General features: G+C 55.2%; 1 protein-coding gene across 1 annotated transcript; it reads right to left on the bottom strand.

The window, feature by feature from the left end:
* Positions 1-317: 317 nt before the first annotated feature.
* Positions 318-15,182, bottom strand: SNAPC4 (small nuclear RNA activating complex polypeptide 4). Its single transcript, XM_049773754.1, has 21 exons — positions 15,047-15,182; positions 14,779-14,831; positions 8,891-9,184; positions 8,710-8,788; positions 8,537-8,618; positions 8,011-8,115; positions 7,749-7,821; positions 7,486-7,650; positions 5,567-5,714; positions 5,385-5,491; positions 5,175-5,269; positions 4,860-4,954; positions 4,304-4,377; positions 3,792-4,193; positions 3,431-3,623; positions 3,239-3,309; positions 3,071-3,145; positions 2,782-2,809; positions 2,215-2,477; positions 1,117-2,178; positions 318-758 (listed from the first exon to the last, which is right to left on the bottom strand). The coding sequence occupies exons 1-21, from the start codon at positions 15,174-15,176 to the stop codon at positions 678-680; spliced, it is 3,675 nt and encodes a 1,224-aa protein (XP_049629711.1). The 5' UTR covers positions 15,177-15,182; the 3' UTR covers positions 318-677.
* Between the last annotated feature and the right edge of the window lie 1,415 nt (positions 15,183-16,597).

Below are 16,597 nucleotides of genomic sequence, written 5' to 3'. Positions count from 1 at the left end.
CCAGCCAGGACAGGAGATGCACCCTAGCAGAAACCTGGACCTGTGTGTGTGTGGGGGGGCTGATTCCATAGACCACAGGAAGTGGCTCTTCTGAGGCCTGGGCCTTGACTGGTTTTTGTGGGAGGGCCCACGTGTGTCTGAGGCAAGACCTAATGCAGCGAGAAGGCACATAGACCGCTGTTCCTAGTGAGTCCCAGTGCCTGTGTGCAGTGGCCGGTATATAAAAGATGAGATGACAGGGATAGAGAAATTCAGTTTATTCCCCCTCCAGTTTGTGCGGTGACGTGGTTTCAGCCCACAGGACCAGGTGTGGGGATGTCCATGCAGGGCTGGCCTGGAATACAACACACCCCAGTAGTGGTGCCACTGAGCCTCAACCTCGGTCTGAATCCACGGACCCGAGCCAGACATGGGTTCCAGAGAACCTAGCACTTAGGGGCAGGACCAGAGCTCTGTGAACCCAGTGGTCAGAATCAGGGTGGCTCTTGCGGACTCAGAGGACGTGATGGGGATGGATGTAGAGGAACGAGCATAGGGAGAAGGTCCGTGGCATCACCAAGCTGGTGCTGGGGCAGGAGGAGGGGTGGGGAATAGCTTCTGAGATCCCCCCCCCTCGCTGCCCGTAGGGGTAGCCTAACAGTCTGTCAGGTAGCTCACGGACCTGGGTGCCCCGCAGCTCACACCAGCCTCTTGCGCTTCCGTGCATGCCGGGTCCGCTGCGTCCTCAGTACATCCCCGTCATCAGAATCCTCCGAGTCCTACAAAGGTCAGGGCTGGAATGAAGGCAGGGCAAGTTACCCCTGCCCAGAGCCCCAGCCCTCCCCCATGGGACAAGGGACACACAGGCACTGGAGGAGGGACCACAGCGGATGGGCCAGGAAAGTTGGATGGGACCACAACAGAGGCTGAGCCAGAAACGTGGGCAGTGCCTCGGCCACAGAAGAGGCAGCGTTGGAGAGCAGGGGGACACGGAAAGTTTCAGGGAAGTGGGCGGAGCCACATCAAAGGCTGGGCCAGGCAAGGGGCGGAGACAGTTGGCAATGGGGACAATGGAGCAATGCACGGGGCGTGGTAATGGCAGAGGCATGGTGGGGGAGTGGGTGTGGTCAGTCCTACCTCCCTGGGAGTGGCTGCCCCAAGGTTGGTGGGAGGCCCCTGCTCCTCCAGTCCATTGTAGTCATCCTCATCTTCCTCAGATTCGGGGTCTGGCCCTGACAGCGTAGTGGGGACGCCATTGGGGGGCAGCGTTGCAAGCAGCGCAGGAAGGGCAAAGGTGGCGAGGAAGCGGCTCCGGAGCAGCAGGTATGCAGGGCTGTGCTGCAGACGGGCCCGCACCTTGGTCAGCGTCGTGGGCAATGCCTCATTGGGCGCCAGCGCTGCAGCCCTGTGCTCCAATGCTGCCTTGCGCAGTAGGAGTCTTGCCAGCGCCCTCAGGCTGCACAGCTCTGGGGGCTGGTAGGGTAGGCAGTTCCACAGAGGGGCTGCATGCAGACCCTGCTGTCCCACCAGCCACTCCTCGGCCTCAGTCTCCTTGGACAGCAGGCCCAGGTCCAAGGCCCCCTTAAGTGACTCAGGCTGGGGCAGCTTCTCTGAGCTCAGAGGTTGTGGGGGTTTAGTGGGGGGCTCACCAGGTATGCTGAGGGGAGGGTCAGGGCGTTCGGCCTCAGGGTGGGTGGCCGCATGCAGGGGACCAGGTGCTGCCAATTTCTTGGCCACGGAGACCTCAGGGATCTGGGAAGCCTCTGTCCTGGCAGGCAACTCTGGCCCCCGGTCTGTGCTGGCTGGGGGTGGCTGCAGCTGGTTTGGGGCATGGGGCTTGGTTAGGGGGGACAATGGGGCAAGTAACAGTCCTTTGGGGTCTGAGGCAGCTGCCAGCCCAGGCAGGCCCACAACGGTGGGAACAGTCAGCAGCCCCTGTGCTGTGAGAACCAAGGTGGCGGGCAGGGGGACACTGGAGGTCACGTGGGGCCCGGCACTGGGGATGCTCTGAGCCGGTGTCACACCTAGGGCCCAGCCTGGCAGTTGCATGGGGCTGGGGGTGGCCGGGAGGAAGGTCAGTGGTTTAGGTAAGCCCTGTTCCTGGCATGTGATGGGGGTCTGAGACAGGCCCAGGGGGCCTGGCAGTAGCTGGCTAGAAGCTGATATTACGAGCCCCGGAGCCTGTGGCAAGAGGTTCCTCTTGTTCATGGGGAGTACTATGCTCGGGGTGGCTACTGAGCCACACAGCAGTGGGGTTGGGGGGCTGGGAGTAGACAGGGTGAACGGGGGACGGAGTATCAGCAGTGGTGCGGGGTGCTGGACGGCTCTGCGGGTTCGAGCTTCGCGGCGCCGTTTCTCCCGAAGCAGCTCAAACACTGTCTTGGACTTGGACCGGGGCCCACTGGGAGTGGCAGGGGCTACAGTTCGTGGCATCCCTGTGCCCTTGGGGTCATTGCTTTTTGACACATCTTTGGCTGGCGCTGGTGGAGAGCAGCTGTCTATGGGTGGGGAGCAGAAACACAGCCCTGAGACTTCACAGCCTGTGCCAGCCAAGCCTGTCCCCATATGGGCAGAGGGAGGGCAGCAGAAACCATTGACCCTATCCGGCAATGAGGGGCACCCCATTGAGCAGGACACACCTGTTGCAATCTGGCCTGCGGGGAAACTGAACATCTGCCTAAGATGAGAGCTGAAAATCCCCTTATGTCCCCCCACTATTTACCCCATGGAAAAAGTCCAGCCCTGCCAGGGCTGCTCTGGCGGTAGCAGCACGGGCAGAGAAGGGAGAGGCAGATAAGGTACCTGTGGTATCCTGGGCACTTGTGAGCACCTAGAGAGGACAGAAGGAGGATAAGTAGCTCTAAGTGTTTCCATAGGCCCCAAACCCCTTGGACAGAAGCACAGTCCCTCCTACTGCCCTCAGGACTCCAGGCAGAAGGACTCACTGGTACCTGCCTGGAGTCACCTGGGGCCCTCACCTCACCCCCCAAGTCTACACTCCAGTAGTCATTAGTGACCTGCCAAGGGCTCTGGGAGCCCCATGCCAGCTGGGGAGCTGGGTCAGGAGATGGGGGGGGGGGGGCACAGATACCTTGTGCGTCAGTTTAGGCACCCCCTTCCTCTCCTGCACCACCTCCAGGCAGCCTGCAGTGTCAATCTGCAACAGCTGAAACATAGAGTCCATGTCACATTGTGCCAAGATAGGCCAAGCAGAGCCACCCGGGCCACATGGCTCCGCCTCCCTTCCCACTGTGGCCACCTGGATGAGGAGTGTGAAGACAGGTGTACTGGCGAGTCGGATGTCCTGCAGCTGCTCCCTGATTCTGTCAGCTGTGGGAATAAGGCTCATGGTCAACATGAATGCCAAGGACCTCCCAATCCCAAGGTGTCCCCAATAGTTGCCAAATGAAGAAGGGCCACAAACTAGGGGTCCTCCCCAGCAGGGTCACACCTCGGGTGTGCAAAGCCGGTCTCTGGGGTGTGGGGGGCAGCGTGACTTTGCCCACCCAAGGGCTCACAGCCGTCAGCAACTGGCGGTACAGGAGTCGCTGTTGCAGGGTATGTCCCTTCCTGAGGGTCTGGTTTCTACACTGTGCCACACAAGGCCCAGTCTGGCCTCCCAGCTGCTGCCTCAGTCTCGGCTCCTGCAGGTGACACAGGTCCTGGGTTCAGCCGGGTGTTCCAGTGACCACACCGCAAAATCATATCCGGGGGTACCTTCTACCGACTAAGACTCTGAAGTCCCCACCCACAGCCTCACAGGGCCTCTCCACGGAGCACTGCCTCCCCTGGGAGGGATTGGGGGCACCCACCTCAGCCACCAACCCCAGGCTTGTGGGGTGCGCGTGTGTGGAGCCTGGGATCCCAGTGCCTGGTGGGATGGAGGTGGCCTTTGCTGAGGGGGGCACCCTGGGAGCAGTGGAGGCGGCATCGCTGCTGCCACAGGGTGCTAGGCTGGAGGCTAAGATAGTGCCGCCCAGATCAGCAGTGCTCCGCCGGGCAGGCATCCACAGGTCCAAGTTGGGAACCAGGTGCTGGGCTGGCAGCTGCTCCTGGGGTTCCTGGGCTCCATCCCCAGACTCTAGGGAGTCCTCTGGTTCCGAATCCTCACTGCTCTCATAGCTGCTGTCCAGGCTGCTGTCAGAGCTTGAGCTCAAGTGTAGCAAGTGCCGTGGCCGCTGCCTCAGCAGCCTGGGCCGCCGCTGCCTCGGCAGCTTGGGCTGCCGCTGCTTCTGCTGTGGGTGAAGATGACAGAGGTCAATGGTGGCACCTCGGGCCCTGGGCCCTCCCATCCGGCTACAGCTGCTTGAAGTCTCACCTGGACCATGACCTTCCACTTGCTGAGGCATTGTGCGCCTGAGCGCTGTGGCAGCTCAGATGCAATCTTGGCCCAGTTGCCTAGGAGAGCGAACAGCACAGAAGTGACCTCAGGGCAGCCTGAGAGCTGGGCCAGAGTCATGTTTTCCCAAAACCTTGGTTTTGGGGTCATGGAAAAACTGACAACAGTGCAGGTTTCTGAAGGGGCAAGAACTAGAAACCAATCTAAATTAAAAGTTGGAGCCTCTGGGGCTGGCAAGGTGGCACTAGAGGTAAGGTAGTCTGCCTTGCCAGCGCTAGCCAAGGAAGGACCGTGGTTCAATCCCCCGGCGTCCCATATAGTTCCCCCCAAGCCAGGGGCAATTTCTGAGCGCTTAGCCAGGAGTAACCCCTGAGCATCAAACGAGTGTGGCTCGGAAAACCAAAAAAAAAAAAAAAAAGAAAGTTGGAACCTCAGTGATCATGTGGCAGGGAGGGGCAGATCAGGATATGATGATCCCCTGCACTGCTGGGGGGAGCCTGCACTCACCCCTGTCCCCTCATCCATGTCCCTGTCCCCTTACCCACGCCGTGTTTCTCGATGAGCTCCAGCAATTTGTTCTCCTCTTCAAAGTCCCACCGGCCCTTTTTTAAACTGAAATGCAGCCTCCGGAGATACCTGCAAGAGATGAGCCTTCCAGTGAGGGCTGCCCACAACTGCGGGTCCTGTGTCGGCCTCAAGGCTCATATGCCCAGACAGGAGGACATGTGGGGTACGGGACAGACCATAATCTTCATTGGGCTCCCCATTCTCCCTCTAACCCTGTTCTGAGACCCTCCCACCTGCATCCTCCAAACATGTGATCTTTGATTCAATCACAGCCCATGGCTCAACTCACCGATCCCTGCACTGGGCATCACTTCTGCCTGGCACTTCCTCCCGGATCTTAAACCAATCCTGCTCACCATATTTGGCCACTGCCTGAAGCAGCTTCTGTGGGATGGAGAGAGAAGCCACAGCTCTGGAGGCAGCCAGGACTCCAATATGCCTGGCAGGAAGGAGGCCAGGCCTCATGCTGCATGGAGGTGGCCTGCAGCCCAGCACTCACTATGTCTTCCTCGGGGGTCCAGAAGCCCTTCTTCAAGCATGGGTCTAAGCTCTTGGTCCAACGATAGATGAGCTGCATGGAATCTCGGCCTTCCATGTAGTAGGCGACTGTAGATGGGGTGACTGTGAGATGCAGCCCACAGCACATGGCTGGCCCCACTGTACCCCACACTGACTACTCACTGCGGCGATAGGGTACATGTCTGCCCACACGCATCTCCTGCACCAGCTGCATCAGCATGTGGTCCTCTTCCTCTGTCCACTGGCGGCGCTTCAGGGCTGGGTTGTGCTCCTGGTACTTCTGTAGGCACTGGAAGGCACTGCGGCTGGTCTGTGGCCAAGGGCAGAAAGGCGGGGATTCAGTGAGGTTCCTTGCTGTTCCTCCTGGCCCCAGCGGCCCACACAGAGCCCATGTGGGAGACCCTGAGCACTGTGGCAGAAACCAATGAGATAAGTCTGGCTTGGGGCCAGAGTGACAGGCATTTGTCCTGCACCCAGCCAACCCAGGCTCAAGCCCCAGCATCACATAGGGTCCCTTGAGCACTGCTAGGAGGTATCCCTGAGCACAGAGCCAAGAGCAAGTCCTTGAGCACTGCTGGGTGTATCCCAAAATAAACAAAAAATAAGTCTACATCGGTGTGAGTTGCAGACCACAGCTTGTCTGGACATCACCAGCCAGCCTGTGGGAGACAAGAAACCTTGGGCAGGACCAGATTTCCCTATGGGTCTCTAAACCACGAGGCAAACGTGCATTTTCGTGTTTGAGGAGAATTGGGCAGCGTGTGCTTGTATGTGTTTCTGCATGTCTCTGAGCATATGTTGTGGGGAGTGTGTGAACATGTGGTAGCTGTGCCATGGATGGACATGGTGGTGTGTATGGAGTGCGTGGTCTGAAATGAGACTGAAGTTCCAGGCCTGCTGGACTGGCTCATTCCAATTCAGGAATGGCCCCTAAAGGGCAGGAAGGAGTGAGACCCAATGGGGCGCTGCCGCTGCACAGCCAAGTGGGGATTCACGTAGGTCTCCCAGAGCTGCACCCAAACCCCAAGTAAATGAACCTACTAAAGAAACAGGAACGGCCTCGTACAGCTGATGCAGGTGCAGAGGGGAAGGGCCGCTGGGTATGGCATCCAGTCCAGGGCTCTTGTCTCAATCCTGGGCCAGGTGACAGAACTAAACATCACTTGGGGTCAAACTACCGACTCATGGAAAGGCCTTATCTGAGGTGCTCAGGCTACCCAGTGGTGCTCCGGGACCACACCTGGCAGTGCTCAGGACCTTTGCAGTTCTAGGGATCAAACTGCAAGTCTCTATGTGCAAGGTAAGTGCCCTGTATTCTCTCCAACCCTCCAAATGACTAATGTTATGACACTGTGGGGGCACAATTCAGAACTGATGACAAATGGACTGGCTGACTCTGGCACCACCAAAGAAACACCCTATAGTTGGCCCCACTGTGCAGTGCCAGCACAACCCAACCAGGACAGGTGAGACAGGCAGACAGAAAGTCGAGCAGGCCTAAGGGCCAATGTGGTGAGAAGGACCTGGCCTGATGGGATAGGCCCGCCTTGGTGGGAGGGGCCCTGGTCTGGTGTGAGCAGCTTTCTAGCACTCTGCTTGATCTGTGCTGCAGGGATGTGGCTGTTGGTAATTAAAGCAACTTTTCACAGATCTTGTTCCCTGACCTGAATTGATCCAACAGAGGAAGAACAGCACTGATCCAGGGAAACAAGTAAACTCCACCACTGATACTTTTGTTTCTGGGCCACACCTGGCAGTGCTCAGGGGTTACTCCTGACTCTACACTCAGAAATCACTTCTGGAGGGCTCAGAAACCATATGGGATGCTGGGGACTGAACCTAGGTCGGTCGTGAGCAAAGTATTGAACAGGGGTTGGCTTTGTGCAAGGCAAAGGCCCTAGCCACTATGCTATCACTCTGCCCTACCACTGACAAACCTTGAACTCAGGGATTGAGAAGAGCAAACCTTCGAGAACCAAAAGGTAGAGAGAGCATACCCCGTCCTCCCATGGGCAGGATTCAGGGGAGACCCAGTAGGTGGGCCCCTTGCCAGCCTGATGTGGCTCTGCATGGGTGCTCACCCCTAGCTCCTCAGCGATTTTCTGCCAATGCAGGTGGCCATGCTGAGCAGCGATGTCCAGTAGCCGGCTGACCTCGGCTTCTGACCACTCCTGCTTGTTGATGCTGGGGTGCTCGCTGTTCTGCCAGAACTTCCGGATCTCCTCTGCACCACGGCCACCTTCGAACTTCACCAGAGAGCGCCAGAGCTGGCTATGACCCGGGGTCTCTGCTAGAGGGGAAGAGGGAGGTCCCTGTGACCAGCCCTGAGGGCTGCCCCACTCACATTGACGTTGGAGATCTTCTCCCAGTCGTGACTGTCCAGCCGGCTTCCAAGCAGTGTTTCCTCTGGAAGTTGGCTGCAGAGACGCATCCCGGGTCTGAGTCATTCCAATAGTTCCACTCTGCCCTGCTCCCCATTTTATGCATCCCTGACCACATACTCCACATGGCTTACTCACCTGCTGCCCTACACATCCTCTGCCCCCCGCCCAGCACACTCAAGTGATGTATTGCACCCCTTCTCCACCTCTCCCCAGCTCACTCACCTGATATCCTGCACTTCCCTCTCCGCTTCCTTTGCTTGCTTCTCCAACACCTGTTTCTCAGCCTCACTGTTGGCCCTGCTCTGTTTCTGCTGCAAGTACTCAAGCCTGTGAGCAGGGGAGGGGAGTGCTGTGGGGAGCAGCAGGCATACCTTCCCCCAAGAGTTGGCTGGGAGCTGGCACCAGATCCCACCCACCTGGTAGTAACATCCCACTGTCTCCTTGCAGTGACCATGTGCAGACATGACGACTGGTCAGTGACCTGTGGCCCTGAGCTCCAAATCCCAGGTTTCTGCCCAGAGACTTGGAGTGGATCTGAGCCATGGGCCTGCGGCACTAACTCACCCTCCTCCAGTTGGGGCCCCTCTGCTGATTCCCCATTGCTGCTGGGCCCACCCTAGGACCCATAGCAACAGCCCCTTTCCCTGGCAAGTACTGAAGCCCCAGAAGAACCAGGACCACAAAGAGCCAGAGAACACACCCTGCCCATCACAGAGCAGCTGGCCTAGTTGTTGCCGCCAGGACTCACTTCAGTAACTTTGGCTGGAGCAGGCGCTGTAGACGGTCACTCACCACGGCCTTCCGGAGCAGGGACTTCTCCCGGCTCTTCCCTGCAGAAACAGAACACAGAGCTCCCCTCGAACCTTTGGCAGTCCTGTCCAGAGGTGCAAAGGGTGGGCAGAGGATGAACAGGGGACCTACACTTGGTCACCAAGAGCTGGTCGAAGGACTTGATGCCTTGCGCAGACTTCTCCCGTGTGTCCTCATTGGCAGGAGGCCCCTGTAGGGGACACAGGACCTCAGGGATGGCACCCAGAGCCTTCCCTGCAGCTTGCAAGCAGCCTCACGGGGACACTTATGCCCCCACCCACCTCCAACTCACCAATCCTGTGACTCGGTCCTTGAAGTAGGGCTTGAGGAAATGGCCGACGTACATGTTTGAGGGCAGTTGGCGGCTTTCTCTTGCCTTCAGGCCCTTGGAGCCGGCCAGACGACATGTGAGCTCTTCTTGCTGCTCCCGGTTCTGAGCCAGCAGCTGGCTAAGCTGCACCAGTCTCTCCCGCACCACCTCTTGGTATACTAGGTTCAGCTGCAAGCATGTCTCCGGGTCCTCAGCAAGTGCCTTCTCTGGAGCATCCACCTCGTCCTCACTGGCCATGCCCCATTGCTCCTCCTCCTGTGTGGGAGGTGAAAGGAAGAAGTGCTGAGGTCCGTCCCCAGCCTCGACACTGGGGACACAGATACCCCGATAGAGGGCAGGCAAGGAATCTGTGCGGACATAGCAAAGAGGATAGCAAGTTCGGCTGGGAGAAGGGTTCGGGCCTCAGAAATAGCTGTGGCTTCCTGGAATCATCTTGTCTGTGGGAATGAGGCCTGGCTATGTGCCTATCCCCCTTGCCAGGGCAGTACCTGGGCCAGACATAAAACAAGGCAGGGGCAGCTGGTGACCTTATACATGCTGAGCCCAGTTCAGTTCCTGGTACATCAGCCCTGCCAGGATTAAATCCTGAGCATGACTGGGAGTGCCCCCAAATACAAATGGACTGAGACCTGCCATGCCCACAGCCAGTCCCCAAATCAGCAGGCTCGGCAAACACAGGATAACCAGAGCCAGCGCCCTGATGGTGCTGCAGGCCAGATAGTGGCACTAAGGAAGCCCTGAATACAGACAGTCCAATGAAGGCAGCCCCACTGAACTGCCCAAGAAACTGAGGCTTGGGATATGCACTGTCCGCTCCCCATCTTCCAGGGAGCAATAGGAACAGCGGTCACTGAGGCAGGGTCAAAAGGCAAACCACCCAGCTAGGAGCAAAGGCTGTTTCAGGGACAATTGGACCCTGATGCTTGACATTGGTACCGTCTCACCTTTGGTGCATCTCTCTCTCTCTCTCTCTCTCTCTCTCTCTCTCTCTCTCTCTCTCTCTCTCTCTCTCTCACACACACACACACACACACACACACACACACACACACACACACATCCTAGGTACTCACTGAGAGGCAGTACTTTCTGGGGGTGATTATCTAGAGGGCAGGTACTCACTGAGGGATGGGTATTTACTATGGGGGCTTGAGGGTGGTATATACTAGGGTGGGTATAGTGATGTGCCTACTGCTCGCCTAAGCAGTCAAGAAGAGAGCTGTGGAGGGGGGATTAGGGGGAGAGAGAGGGAGAGAGGAGTGAGCAGCACCTTGACAATGCTTGATCTCAGGACCAGGCTCCAAGGCTCTGCAGGGGCCATGTGCCGAAAGGCCCTGCTTTGGTCTTGACCCTAGGCCCCCCCTCCTGCCAGAATTTACCTTTTTATACTTAGGGCAGTTGTCAGTTACATGGGACGTGTCCCAGTCTAACTGCCATTGGGGGGGGGGGACGGGGAATCATCACCCCTTAAAAGTACATTGACCAATTCCCTTACATACATCAACAATCCCTTATTTTCTGGTGTTTGGACCATACCCAGCATCGCTCGGGTTACTCCTAGCTCTGCACTCAGAAATTGCTCCTGGCAGGCTCGGGGGACCATACAGGATGCTGGGGATTAAACCCGCATCGTCCCAGGTCGGTTGCATGTACGGCAAAAACCCTGCTGTGCTACTGCTTCGGTCCCAATTAGCCTTTTAAGTTTGTTAAAATAATAATGACAGCCCCCTGTAATGAGGGTTGGACTAAGACATGCCACCCTGGAATGGGATATGCCCCCCTGTAACTGACAACAGTCTTTTTTGTGTGTGTGTGTGTGTGTGTGTGGTTTTTGGGTCACACCCGGCAGTGCTCAGGGGATTTTTCCTGGCTTCGTGCTCAGAAATTGCTCCTGGCAGACACAGGGGACCATATGGGACGCCAGGATTCAAACCGATGACCTTCTGCATGAAAGGTAAACACCTTACCTCCATGCTATCTCTCCGGCCCCTGACAACAGTCTTAAGTATAAAAAGGTGATAGTTATTGAAGGAATCCCAGGAAAATGATTGGAACATAGCCTATCGGCCCACTGGGGACCTGAGATAAAGCAACAGCAAGTGTTGTTTTAATATAAAATATAAAGTCTAGGGCCCGGAGAGATAGCACAGCAGCGTTTGCCTTGCAAGCAGCCAATCCAGGACCAAAGGTGGTTGGTTCGAATCCTGGTATCCCATATGGTCCCCCGTGCCTGCCAGGAGCTATTCCTGAGCAGACAGCCAGGAGTAACCCCTGAGCATCGCCGGGTGTGGCCCCAAAATCAAAATAAATAAATAAATAAATAAATAAATAAATAAATAAATAAATAAATAAAATACAGTCTAAAGTCCTGGTGTTGAGGTGAGGTCTTTCTTGGCAAGGCGCCTTTAGCCCCTTCTGCCAGATGGTCTGGAGAAGGGTAGTAGCAGCGAAATAATTAAACAGGCAGTCAGTTAAAGTTTCAGGAATCAGCCAGCTTTATTTCATGACCCTAACCACCATGTGCATTTCCTCACAAGGCTTCTATGCTAAGCCTTTTCCAAGCAGCTTCTTGTCTGCTCCTCCTCTCGCTCTATCTGCTTCTGTCTCCCTTTCAGCTGCTTCTCAAGCTTCCTTGCTGCTTTTCTCTCTCCCCTTTTCCCCAGGTCACACCTTATATTCTTTAATTCAAACCACAGACCTCTCCCAGTTGCGGGTGGTTTGGACCATCCAGATGATGTTAACATTTCAAAACAAGTTTAGGGCATTGGGGGAAGGAGTACCTCACAGGCAAGATGCTGCTCGCTTTGCCTCTAATTCCCCCTTCTGGAACCTGGAGCTACAGAACTACCCGCTCTCCAGCCATCCATCTCTCTGGTATCTCTGGGTAGGAACCTCCCAGCCCCAGTGACCAGAGCCCAGTCCTCGCAGATGATGCCCTGAACAGGTGGACTTTGCAAGGATCTAAAAGAGGAAACTTACAAAGACAAAGACAGGAGTAATGTTGAAGGAGAAATGAAAAACAGAAAAATGAAAGGGGAGAAATGAAAGAGAAATAAGAAAAATGAGAGAAGATGCAGCTGGAGAGATAGCACAGCAGTAGGGCGTTTGCCTTGCATGCAGAAGGATGGTGATTAGAATCCTGGCACCCGATATGGTCCTCCAAGTCTCTAGGGGCGATTTCTGAGTATAGAGCCAGGAGTGGCCCTTGAGAGTTGCCAAGTGTGAGCCCCACCACCAAAAAAAGAAAAGAAAAGAAAAGAAAAATGAGAGAAGAGAAAATAAGCAAAAAAGATTTAGACAGAGAAAACCTAAGCACGTCAGGGGTTACTCCTCTTTTTTTGTTGTTTGTTTTTTGTTTTGGGGCCACACTTGGCAGTGCTCAGGGGTCACTAATGGCTCTGCACTAAGAAATCACTCCTGGCAGGCATGGGGGACTATATGGGATGCCGGGATTTGAACCAATGTTGGTCCTGGGTCAGCCGCTTGTGAGACAAATGCCCTACCACTGTGCTATCTCTCTGGCCCCTGCTTCTAATATCTTAGCTAGTTTGAAAGCCCGAGAGCTGAGAGATCAAGTGTAGGTAAGAAACAAAACATTGAGGGGCTGGAGAGATAGCATGGAGATAGGGCATTTGCTTTGCATGTAGAAGGATGGTGGTTCAAATCCCGACATCCCATATGGTCCCGAGCCTGCCAGGAACGATTTCTGAGCGTAGAGCCAGGAGTAACCCCTGAGCACTGCTGGGTGTGACTCAAAAACCAACCAACCGGAACAAACAAAAACAAAACAATTGGGGCTGGAGTGATAGTACAGAGGTAGGGTGTTGCCTTGCACGTGGCCAACTCTGGACGGACTCTGGTTCGATTCCCAGCATCCCATGGCTGCTGAGACTGCCAGGAGCAATTTCTGAGTGCAGAGCCAGGAGTAACCCCTGAGCATGGCCAGGTGTGACCCAAAAGCCAAAAGCCAAAAAAAAAAAAAAAAAAAAAAGAGAGGGCCTGGAGAGATAGCCAACCAGCGTTTGCCTTGCAAGCAGCCAATCCAGGACCAAAGGTGGTTGGTTCAAATCCCGGTGTCCCATATGGTCCCCAGTGCCTGCCAGGAGCTATTTCTGAGCAGATAGCCAGGAGTAACCCCTGAGCACCGATGGGTGTGGCCCAAAAACCAAAAACCAAAAAAAAAAAAGAGAGAGAAACTCTGACACTTCAGGTAATGGGTAGATGAAATCTTTCTAGATGTTTCATGCTAAGGGACATTATGGGTTTGTCAGAGTTTTTCACTTTTTTTGGGGGGAGGAGGAGTTTTGGGTCATACCCAGTGGCACTCAGGAGTTACTCCTGGCTCTATACTCAGAAATCGCTCTTGGCAGGCACAGGGGAACATATGGGATGCCGGGATTTGAACCACCGTTCTTCTGCATGAAAGGCAAACGTCTTACCTCCATGCTATCTCTCCAGCCCCCAGAGTTTTTCACTTTCTTTTTTTTTTTTTTTTTTTTTTTTTTTTTTTTTTTTGTGGTTTTTGGGTCACACCCGGCAGTGCTCAGAGATTATTCCTGGCTCCAGGCTCAGAAATTGTTCCTGGCAGGCACGGGGGACCATATGGGACGCCGGGATTCGAACCGATGACCTCCTGCATGAAAGGCAAACGCCTTACCTCCATGCTATCTCTCCGGCCCCAGTTTTTCACTTTCTATTGTCTATCATTCTATCTAAGGGGCAAATATTTCCTATTCAAAAATTCATTTTGCTTATTTTGTCTTTTTTCTTTTGCTCAATTCTCTCTCTCTCTCTCTCTCTCTCTCTCTCTCTCTCTTTCTCTCTCTCTCTCTTTTTTTATTTTTGTTTTTGTTTTTTTGGGCCACACCCGGCGATGCTCAGAAGTGACTCCTGGCTATGCGCTCAGAAATCGCTCCTGGCTTGGGGGACCAAATGGGACACCAGGGGATCAAACTGCAGTCTGTCCTAATTAACATATTAATTAATATAATTAACATAAATTAATATAATTATTAATATATAATTTATTTATATATTCATTAATTCATTGGTTTTTGGGCATACGGGATGCCAGGAATCGAACCAGGTCGGTCCATCCCGGGTAGGCCACATGAAATGACTTACCACTGTGCTATCTCTCTGGCCCCCCAAAAAGACTTTAGAAGCAGAAATGCAGTTGATAGCCATCCTAGCTAGAAGATTTGCATAAGACCATCACTTGACTGATCTCCACTGACTGCTAAGAATAACTCTCCATATATATATATATATATATATATATGTAACATAGAGGATAACTGACTTACTTGAACAACACTATTTTGCTTGTATAATATGTTATTACTATTCTTATTTTAGCAAACATAAAAGGGGGAATTTGCTGATGTATTTAAGGGAATTAGTCAAGTTACCTTTACGAGGTGATGACACCCTCCCTGTAATGGCAGTTGGACAGGGACAGCTCCCGGGATGGGATACACCCACCCCCTATAACTGACAACCGCCCTAAGTATAAAAAGGAGTCTGGTAGTTATTTGGGGGGCCCAGGGAAAAGACCAGAACAGAGTCTGCCAGCCCACGAGTGGGCGGGGCTGAGATAAAGCACTCGCAAGATGCTGCTTATTCTGCCTCTCTCTCCTCTCTCTCTCTCTCTCTCTCTCTCTCTCTGGGTGGGCCCCAGCAGCCGACACCTGGCTCTTGCAGGTGGGAACCTAGTGAGAAAGGTACTGAGGGTGGGTACTCCCTGAGAGATGAATACTTACTGAGAGTGGATTACTTACTAAGGATGGATAATTACTGAAGGCAGATACTAACAGAAGGGAGGGTACTCACTGAGGATGGGTACTTACTGAACTGGGGGCCTCTGCTGCATCCTTCGCTGAGTCCTTGCTGGATGGGTCATCTGTGGGGCACAAGCAGAGTGCATGGGACCAGCGATGGGGGTACAGCTCTTCAATACAGGCCCCCCCCCCACGCATGGCCGTCCCTAGGGCAGAGCGCCTGGCGGTGAGGCAGCAACCAGGAGCAAATATGGGCCGGTGCCATGGCGAGTGAGAGGGCCACAGTGCATGGTATCTGGCGGGACCCCCAGGGCAGGTGGGGCGCCGGGCACTTTACCTGCATCGGAATCCAAATCCAAGCTGGAATCCGAGAGCTCCAAACTAAGGTCTAAAGCGTCAGGTTCCAGGATCCTTTCCAGCTCCTGGATCTCCCTCGTGATTTTCTCCCTCTCAGCATCTGTGTCCATGGCTCCCACCTGCCCCAGACACGCGGGATGTTACAAGTACAGTGGCCGAGGCAGGACTCCAAGTACCATCGTAGTCGGGAGGAGTTAACCTGGCACATGGCCTCCCTGGGTTTTACCCCAGCACCCCATATCCGGTGCCCTGCGCCCCATCAGGAGGGGGATCCCTGATTGGAAAGCCAGAAGTAACCCCAGAGCAACACAAGTGAGATTCCAATACCAAACAATAAATAAAAACTTGAAAAAAGGGATGAGGGAAGAGCCCAGCGAGGTGGGCGCTGGCCTTGCACCCGGGTGACCTGGGCCCCTCCCAGCAGCACTCTAAGGTCCCCCCAAAACCCTGCCTGGAGTGATGGATGGCCAGGACTAAGGCCTGAGCATCTAGGGGTGACCCAGCATGTGCCCCCAAATGCAGAGCAGGAGGAGGGAGGGGAAAACCCAGGGACACATGTTCTCCGCAACTTGGCACTGACAATGGGGTCGTGACAGTGCTGCGGCCTCCGCTCTGCTCTGCACCGCCTACCGCGGTGTCCTCACCAACCGCGCCCGCGGATCCAACCTGGAAACCAAGCCGCGAGCCGTAGCGGGACTCATGAGCCGGCTGTCGGATGTCCCGCCTCTTGTGAAGGTAGTCCCGCCTCTTTTTGCCGGAAGTCCCGCTCTCATGAGCCAGGGAGCCCCGCCCTGAGGAGGAAGCGGGGCACGCCGGGAAAGCCCGGACCCACTGCCTGCGGCGGCTGCCCCCTCGCGGGCACCCCGGGAATCGCTCCCAGACGCTCTGACCCGCCAGGGGTTAGGGGTTAGGGACTGGCTGGGCCCCTGAGGCGTGCACCCCCTCTGCTAACCTTCCAATTGCTCTGTGGCTTTGGGCTGCAACCTCGGCAAAAGCGGCCGTGGGAGATGAGTCGCACCAGGCAGCCGGGGATTGCTGCAGCGACCGCAGGGCTCCCTTATGCTTGGGGTACCTACCCCGCGACTGACAGTCAGTCTAAACCTCTAAACTTTACAGGGGTTGCCTTTGAGGGCCCGGCCTGCTCGGTCCAGTCCTAGTGGCTCCAAGATTGGGGCCGTGGAAGGGAGACGTTGGGCTCTCCCCTGGGGGCTGCTATCCTAGGCCCACCCAGATCCTCTCCCGGAATCTTGTAAAATGGCTCTGCAGGGGTACGCCTGATTGCACCCACCTTGCTTTCCTGCTTCCCAGAGCTCTCCATGGGGAGAGCAGCTTACGAGTTCCACATTTCCCTTTCCTGTGCTGGATAGGGATTCTGGAAGGCTCTTACCTGAGCTAAAAGCAGAGGGGTCCAGTCTAAATCTTTTTTTGGGGGGGGCCGCACTCAGTGGTGCTCAGGAGTTACTCCTGGCTCTCAGAAATCGTTCCTGGCAAGTTGAGGGACCATATGGGATGCTGGGAATCAAGCCATTGT

This window comes from Suncus etruscus, chromosome 5 (assembly GCF_024139225.1).
Source record: "Suncus etruscus isolate mSunEtr1 chromosome 5, mSunEtr1.pri.cur, whole genome shotgun sequence".
Classification (NCBI taxonomy): Eukaryota; Metazoa; Chordata; class Mammalia; order Eulipotyphla; family Soricidae; genus Suncus; species Suncus etruscus.
The sequence above is the reverse complement of the archived record's forward strand: the minus strand, read 5'-3'. Positions and strand labels throughout refer to the sequence as shown.